The sequence below is a fragment of the Pelobates fuscus genome, chromosome 12 (assembly GCF_036172605.1).
Source record: "Pelobates fuscus isolate aPelFus1 chromosome 12, aPelFus1.pri, whole genome shotgun sequence".
In the NCBI taxonomy this organism is placed as follows: domain Eukaryota; kingdom Metazoa; phylum Chordata; class Amphibia; order Anura; family Pelobatidae; genus Pelobates; species Pelobates fuscus.
The window spans coordinates 84,923,574-84,932,307 of NC_086328.1; the positions used below are offsets into that span (position 1 = coordinate 84,923,574).

The following is an 8,734-nucleotide window of genomic DNA, read 5'->3' on the forward strand; positions in this document are numbered from 1 at the left end:
GCCCTCTCCTTTCGGCAAGAAAAGGCTAACAAACGCGGGCACTCACTGCATTCTGATCTGACGTTTGACAATCGCGTATACCAGGGGTGAGGGGCAGGCACGCTCAAGTAGAGCATGTCTGCGACTTCTGTTAGCTCATGGCTTCTAACAGTAGTATTGATAAACCTCCCTGGATGTTCCATTGACAGCTGTGGGGTATTCTATTATTTATAAAAGTGCCAATTCGTCAGCATGTCTAAATGGTATACTCCTCATCCATAAAGCAGATAAAGTGGTCCTTTAACCCCTTAAGGACACATGACATGTCTGACATGTCATGATTCCCTTTTATTCCAGAAGTTTGGTCCTTAAGGGGTTAATAACACCCTGTTTTAAAGCAGTATTGTAATTGTAGCGGTACACAGAGATTTCATACAAAATACAGATACCAGGTTAGTTACAGGGGCTTGTACTTGATGATGTTTAGATATCATTTATTTATAAATCACATATTGTGGTGCTAGTTTTTGCTGTTTATACTATGCAACACCTGTAGGGTCCCAACAGTATCTGTGTTCTTTGCCATCCATTCTTAACTCATGCATATCCTCTTCCGTAAGGTCAAAGTCCCAAACATCAAAATTGTCCTTTATTCGCTCAGGATCGGAGGATTTTGGAATAACCCCAACACCTTGCCTTAGTGCCCAGCGTAAGAGTACCTGTGAGGGTGTTTTCCTGTAAACATTTGCTACCTTCTTCACATCCTCCTTTCCCAACAAATTCCCACACCCCAAGGAGGAATAAGCTTGCAGATGGACCCCATTCTCTGTGCACCAGCTCAGCAGGTCTGTTTGTGGGAGCTGTGGGTGAAATTCCACCTGCAACACAGCAGGCTTCACACGGCATGATGCCAGCAGTGGTGTCAAATGATGTTCTGTGTAGTTGGACACACCAATTGCTTTTATAAGGCCAGCATCATATAGGTCTTCCATGGCTTTCCAAGCCTCTTTTCTTGCTTCTACATTTCGGGCATCATCACTCCGCCAACCTTGCCTGCCTGGCCAGTGTATCAAATAAAGGTCCAGGTATTCACACCCCAATTCCTTCAAGCTCTGCAGACAGGCTTCCCGTGCATTCTGACCTAGATCAGCAGGTGCCAACTTGCTGGTAATGAAAATATCGGAGCGTGTCAATCCGTGAACAGGCAGAAGCTGGCGCAAGGCACAACCTAGATCTGCTTCGTTTCGGTAGACGCAGGCAGTGTCAAACGAGCGATAGCCACATGCTAGGGCAGCATCCACTGCCTTGGTGATATTCTGGAGCTCACGTAAGCGAAAAGTGCCCAGGCCAAGAAGTGGCATTGTAATGCCATTGTTTAGGTTCACTGAGCTTGGTAAAGCTGTAAAAAGTAAAGGTACAAAATTAAACAAAAAAAATGCATAGCAATGCAAAAAGTAATTACATTTCTCGTGTCTGCATTACCCAAAATACACAAATTCAGTAATAACAGCACCTGCATAAAAGACTTTTAAAGGACACTCTAGCCTCCATAATATACATTATCAGAATGTAGTTGTTACGGTGGCATTCCTGGTGCCGATTTACCTTGAGGGGCTAAACCAAAGTTAGCCTCAAAGTCTGCAGTCATGTGTCAGTCAGCTCTGCCCTGGAATCTCCGGTTTAGTTTGCGGCTTCCATTGGGAAGATAGCCTTTAGAGGAGGACTTAAAGGGACACTCCAGGTACCCAGACCACTTCTGCCCAAAGGAGTGGTCTGGGTGCAAACTCCCACTACCCTTAACCCTGCAAGTGTAATTATTGCAGTTTTCATAAACTGAAATATTTACCTTGCAGGGTTAACTCCTCCTCTAGTGGCTGTCTACTAGAATTTTTCAATGCTTTCCTATGGGGAGGTCTAATGCGCGTGCGTGGCATTGCCATGCACGCGCATTAGGTTTTCCCCCGCCGGCGGCCGCACATGCACAATAGGTCTCCCCTGCCGGATGACGTCAGCGGGGGAGGATCGTGGGCGGACCCTGAACCAGCGCCGAGGGACATCGGCGCTGGATACAGGTAAGTCACTGAAGGGGTTTTAACCCCTTCAGCAACTTGGGATGGGGGAGGGGACAGCAGTGCCAGGAAAACAGTTTTTGTTTTCCTGGCACTGTACAGTCCCTTTAACCCTGCTGTAAAAACGTCACTAATTACACTTGCAGGGTTAAGGATGATGGGAGTTGGCACCCAGACCACTTCAGTGAGCTGAAGTGGTCTGGGTGCCTACAATGTCTTTTTAAGCTAATGTTATTTTGGCGACTATAGTGTCCCTTTAAATGTCATGTTGCAGTAGTCATCCACCATCCCACCCAGCTAAATTGTTCACAGTGAGCAGCTGCTACTTTGGAAGTCGCCTTTCTGAATACGTGGATACTTGTGGGCACTGCTGTGGGAGGGGGCAGGGACTGCCTCTGATTTCAGGGAGACCCCAGTTCAGAAGCGACGAAATAAGTTTTAAGGCCGTAAGGCCTGTATTTGTGGGAGGAGTTAAGCGTTCCATATAAACGCTACTCCCCCCCTTCCTACCTGCCGTACGCACGCTGTTCACTCTCAGTGACAGCCGGACTTCCGGTCTTCGATTAGGCACTTCCGGTCCTCGCCTCTTCCGGTCCGGCTTCCTCTCCGTTCCCCCGCTCCTCCGCCAAGGTAATCGGCAAATAGCCGCGCTCGGGCTATTTGCTGTTCGACGCTTTCCAGCAACCGTGAGTCTTCTCATTCCGGTCCCCTCCACAGCGCTGTGGTCGTGGGGGACCGGAACACGCATATCAAGGATGCATAAAGTTATTTAAAAACGGTCACATGACACATAAGTCTGTTCTGTCATTCTAAAACCAGCGATTAATCTGCTACAGCGATCTGTGAATACAAGTTTAATCTATAAAAGCTCTCTGAGCTCATAGCTATCAATGGGTATTGTATATTTTGGAGTATTGATTATTTACTTAGATGTAAGCACTTATATAATTATTTTGTTTACAGTGATGTATTTCTGTAGTATAATTATTTTGTTTACAGTGATGTATTTCTGTAGTTAGAGTATTAAATCACTTTATGCTGGAACTAATGTTGAGTTCTTTGGAGTGCTCACACACGCACAAATTTTTTTGTTTTTTGTTTCAGTAACCACTAAGTCGCTCATTTGTGTTGTAAAGCAGCCCTTTGTTATATAAAGCTATATTACAAATTTATTTTCCTATTCGTTTAGATTCAGTTACTGATCATTTGATCTTTCAATCTGTATTGCAGGGTACTATAAAGTTACATGGTAGCATGCAACGCCTCTCCGTATATTTGCTTGAGTGCAGGTTATCATTCAGCAGAGAAAATATATACTTTGCATCTCTCTCAGTCTCTACGGAGGAGGTCATACTACGCTGTACCTGGGCAGCTAACTGGGCTCCTTGCCAGCCGTTTAACCCATTGCCGGCTTGATGAATTCACTGTGCATGCAGGTGGCCGATTATTGACAAACAAGGTTAATGCACAACAGTCTTGTCAACTTAATCTATGCTAAAAAGTTAGGTTGTATTTTATGAATTTGTTGCTACTTGGTAGTCACATAAATCTTACCAGGGACCACCCACGCTCCCCTCTCGCCAGCACCTAGGCGGTCACTTTCAATCACCCGTCTGGCGGGGTCGGGGTCCTACACCCCCCCCCCCCCCCCCTCACCCCTTCACGGACTCATTAATTTCCGGTCCAAACGTTAATCTTGCTGTGGTTATTTATATATTAATCCACTTGGGTTCAGACTCATGTTGTTATAGTGGCTATGCTTTTCTACGGAGGGGGTAAAGGAAGGGATGCCAGTAATTTTATTATATCATGCACGACATATTGTCTACGTAAGTTTTCACTCCTACTTTCCATAATGTTTTTCGTATATCAGCGCAATATTTCTATATTGGAGGTTTTGGGCATACTTTCCATTATGTTTTAATGTATCAGTGCAAAGTCCTAGTCATTCGGCTGGTATCTCCACCTAGTGGTTTGATGGTATTTGCTGTTTTATTCTGTATAATGTGTAGCTTCTCTGCCGTCCTGTTTTCAGGTTGTTAATGGCGATTCTTCTATTGGTGCATCCCACGTAATAACACTAAATGCCTGACGCTATGCATGTACTATTTTATTGGGTCAAATTAATCTAACTAACTAAACACTGTGTATATGTTGGATTTGTTTTATCTCCCAGATTACACTTACGCATCTCCTGTTATACATGCATCGAATTACCTCAGGTTCAGGCGTAACCGCCATTTGACATTCCCCGCTGATTTCTATTAATGTTGCGTACTGTCATTTGTTACCATTAGACAGTCACCAGGTCGCTATTATCGCCTATTTCTATCAGGTACAATTTTGTTTCATCCACACTTCAAACAACCGCCTCGACAAGGCCACGTTGTTACACGATGAGGTATCGAACCGACAATCACAGTTACTATTTGTTTCATTTTGTCATCTGCTAGCAGTAGACAATTACTGGTTCACTATTGCCGCCTGTTTCTATCTGGTATAAATGTGTTTTCGTTCACATTTCCTACAATGGTTACACAATTGGCCTTTGTTAAACGATTATCACCTGTTTCTATCAGGTTTAGTTTCATTGTGTTTCCTAACAACTGCCTCTACCAGGCCACGTTGTTACATGTTTGGGGTACGGGGGCTTGATTCCTGCCTTGCCTCGTCAGGCCACGGCTCCACTCCACAACTCTTCATTCGTACTCACTACCCGTAACAATCGTTTTGTTACTCACTACCTTGCTAATTTCACCCTCCTCTCTCCGTCAGCTGCTACGACGTTTTCTTGGCACAACGCCTTCATTTCATCTCCTTTCAGGTTTATATAGTAACCATCATGAGAATCTTCAGCACCCTCGGGGTCTATCGATACTGCACTATCAGCTATATCTCCATAGTACTTCACTATACTGCACATTATTTTCCTTCCCTCGACTTCAGTTCCTTCTTCTTTCTTCCTCCTTTCTCTCCCTTCGTTTCCTCTGTCTCTATCTGGGAATATCCGGGTATCTATCATTTACTACAACTTGGGTTTCCAAGCACGTTACGTTACCCCCTTATCAAGCCCCCGTCTAGGGTCAGAGAACTGGCTATCTAGGGTTAGGAGCTGGCCTTAGCTGTACACCGTAGCTGGTCCCGCGAGGCCAACTCCCCAATCTCAACACAGAGATTTCGCCCCTCGGCCCAAATCATAGTTAGTGCCTCGCATTCACCCACCTATCGGGTTTATAGTTAGGGCCTCACCTGACACGGCCACACGTTTTGGATCTTTACTGTCACCGAGAGGCCACCACCCCGCCACCACGCTAGTGGCTCGAGCCCCACGCCCAAATCATAGGTAGAGCCTCTCACCAGCCGCTTGGCTACTAGCAGGGCCTCACTTGTCACGGGGTAGTGAGCTTTTCGCTTCGGCACTAGTTAGCCAGCCAGTTCTATTTTACTTAACCATATTGTTGTTGTTTGAGTTCATTGTTGTTGTCATGTTCTTTTTCAGGATGTCCTACATACGCAACGTCGGACGAGGGATTGCAGCATTTTCGTGTCTATTAGGGCCGACTATCCATGAGTCGCTCAGTCTCGTACCTCACCCAACCCACATCTCTCAGGCATAATCTGCATTTTGGCATCCCCTTCCGGTCACTCGGCTGTTGGGGCTCGACACAAGTTATCATCTAGAACATTATTCATTTGCTCTAAGATACATATAACAGAATCGTGACATTCTTCCGAGAAACAGTGAAGCAGGACTTCCACAGGCATACTGATCACCCTGTAGTCTTTTCTACATTTTTGCCACCTTTTATTCAAACCTTCATACGTACATGATCGCACTATTCCGAACTGACATACACGTTTCTGACAAGCCTTTCAAACCATACCCCATTTTTTACACAAGATATCAAAGATAATTGGTTATCACTTCACAGTAACGTACGTACACAGATGGGAATACCGGGCAGTATCAGACTCCCTAAACAGCATTCGCGCCACACAACCAGGTCTTAAATCTATGTGCCTGCAGCCATACAAGGGTTCGGGAACCCTATAACTCCACGATCACAACTAATCAGACAGGTAAGTCAGGTCTCCCCAAGGAAAATTTAAGAAGGTACAAACACTACACCGCGTCACGTCAACGTTCGAACCAGACAACCGAGACACTTAACCACTAATCACTCCCTATCTACTTCTAAATACGATTCTACGTTCACATTCCGTCATTAGAGTAAGTAGGACCACTAGCTGCTATTTTCACATCCATTCTATAAGAACGACATCCAGTAGCAGTACGCCGGAACAAACATTAGAGGCACTAGGAATCGGCTATATATTATACAGGAACATTCCCAACACAGGAGTAGCAAGACATGGATTTTATATAGTGCTATAAGTGTGTTTTCTGGCATTTCCTTTTGCCCTCTTTTTCAGGCCTACCCTCTACGTCGGTTCCGGCACACCACACCGACTTAATTCCAATCACAAGGTACTTCACTATACGATATTAACCGACCACAAGTTTTAAGGCCGTAAGGCCTGTATTTGTGGGAGGAGTTAAGCGTTCCATATAAACGCTACTCCCCCCCTTCCTACCTGCCGTACGCACGCTGTTCACCCCACCCACCTCTCCCTCTTATACAATTCATTCAGGGGGGCCCTCTTTTTCAGGCCTACCCTCTACGTCGGTTCCGGCACACCACACCGACTTAATTCCAATCACAAGGTACTTCACTATACGATATTAACCGACCACAAGTATAATATATATCGGAGGGCCTTTACCGGCACAGACGTTAGGACGTGTCATGACGTTGTTACAGCCCATTACTTTCGTCACATAATGATACTTCCTAACGGCGCAAATAGTAAATGGCAGTGAATTGAGCAGTGAGACTGTGGAGAAGGGTAGGCACCTATGGCACTCCAGATGCTGTAGACTACATCTCCCACAATGCTCTTACACCCATAATGCTGGCAAAGCATCATGGGAGGTGTAGTCCAAAACATCTGGAGTGCCACAGGTTGCCTATCCCTGCGATAAGAAGATCTAGACACCATCACTGCTTTATGAAGCTGAAGTTGTTTGGGGTGTCTGTAGTGTCTCTGTAAGCTCGAGCTGCAGTGAGTTGAAATGGACCCTCCAGGCTGTGACTGGTATATCGCTTCCTGCAGTAATCCGAATCCATCACAGCTCGGAGTTTAGTGAATAAGAAACGGTGCGTCTGCTCCATCGGCAGCTGCCCACTGCATGTCCCATGGCACCCTCCAAACATGCTGGCTGAGCATGATGTGAGTAGCTGCATGTCCCATGGCACTCTCCAAACATGCTGGCTGAGCATGCTGTGAGTAGCTGCATGGCACTCTCCATGCATGCTGGCTGAGCATGCTGTGAGTAGCTGCATGTCCCATGGCACTCTCCAAGCATTCTGGCTGAGCATGCTGTGAGTAGCTGCATGTCCCATGGCACTCTCCAAGCATGCTGGCTTAGCATGATGTGAGTAGCAGTTCAGAGCCTCCCCCATTCCCCAGCTCCTCTCTCTCACCTGCCGGTCTCTCCATTCCCCAGCTGTACGCGCCGTGTGATAGTCACATGGTTAGGGGCGGGGCCAGCAAGTCACTCAGCGCGACCTCTCCTGATTGACACTGATGCCAACCAATCAGAATCGGCATCATACCGTCCAATCAACGTTCGTGTCCTCCTCGGGGTTTGTTCGTCGAGCACTGATGGGGTGAGGGCACTGTGCCTCAGAATGGGGCTAGCTGGCAGGCTGGGTCACACAGGGCCATGGGGTGAGGGGTTATTAGTAATCCTCTGCAGGCATGTCACATGGACAGGTGGTAGTGATACTCTGCAGGGATGTCACATGGACAGGTGGGAGTGATACTCTGCAGGGATGTTACATGGACAGGTGTGAGTGATACTCTGCAGGGTTGTCACATGGACAGGTGTGAGATACTCTGCAGGGTTGTCACATGGACAGGTGTGAGATACTCTGCAGGGATGTCACATGGACAGGTGTGAGATACTCTGCAGAGATGTCACATGGACAGGTGTGAGTGATACTCTGCAGGGATGTCACATGGACAGGTGTGAGATACTCTGCAGAGATGTCACATGGACAGGTGTGAGTGATGCTCTGCAGGGATGTCACATGGACAGCTGTGAGTGATACTCTGCAGGGATGTTACATGGACAGGTGTGAGATACTCTGCAGAGATGTCACATGGACAGGTGTGAGATACTCTGCAGGGATGTCACATGGACAGCTGTGAGTGATACTCTGCAGGGATGTTACATGGACATGTGTGAGATACTCTGCAGGGATGTCACATGGACAGGTGTGAGATACTCTGCAGAGATGTCACATGGACAGGTGTGAGTGATACTCTGCAGGGATGTCACATGGACAGGTGTGAGATACTCTGCAGAGATGTCACATGGACAGGTGTGAGTGATGCTCTGCAGGGATGTCACATGGACAGGTGTGAGTGATGCTCTGCAGGGATGTCACATGGACAGCTGTGAGTGATACTCTGCAGGGATGTTACATGGACAGGTGTGAGATACTCTGCAGAGATGTCACATGGACAGGTGTGAGATACTCTGCAGGGATGTCACATGGACAGCTGTGATTGATACTCTGCAGGGATGTTACATGGACATGTGTGAGATACTCTGCAGA

At 46.7% G+C, this 8,734-nt stretch overlaps 1 protein-coding gene across 1 annotated transcript; it reads right to left on the reverse strand.

Annotated features, from left to right (window-relative positions):
* Nucleotides 1-361: 361 nt before the first annotated feature.
* On the reverse strand, nt 362-7,655 carry LOC134578333 (uncharacterized oxidoreductase YtbE-like). Its single transcript, XM_063437318.1, has 2 exons — nt 7,595-7,655; nt 362-1,378 (listed from the first exon to the last, which is right to left on the reverse strand). The coding sequence occupies exons 1-2, from the start codon at nt 7,608-7,610 to the stop codon at nt 519-521; spliced, it is 876 nt and encodes a 291-aa protein (XP_063293388.1). The 5' UTR covers nt 7,611-7,655; the 3' UTR covers nt 362-518.
* Nucleotides 7,656-8,734: the final 1,079 nt, after the last annotated feature.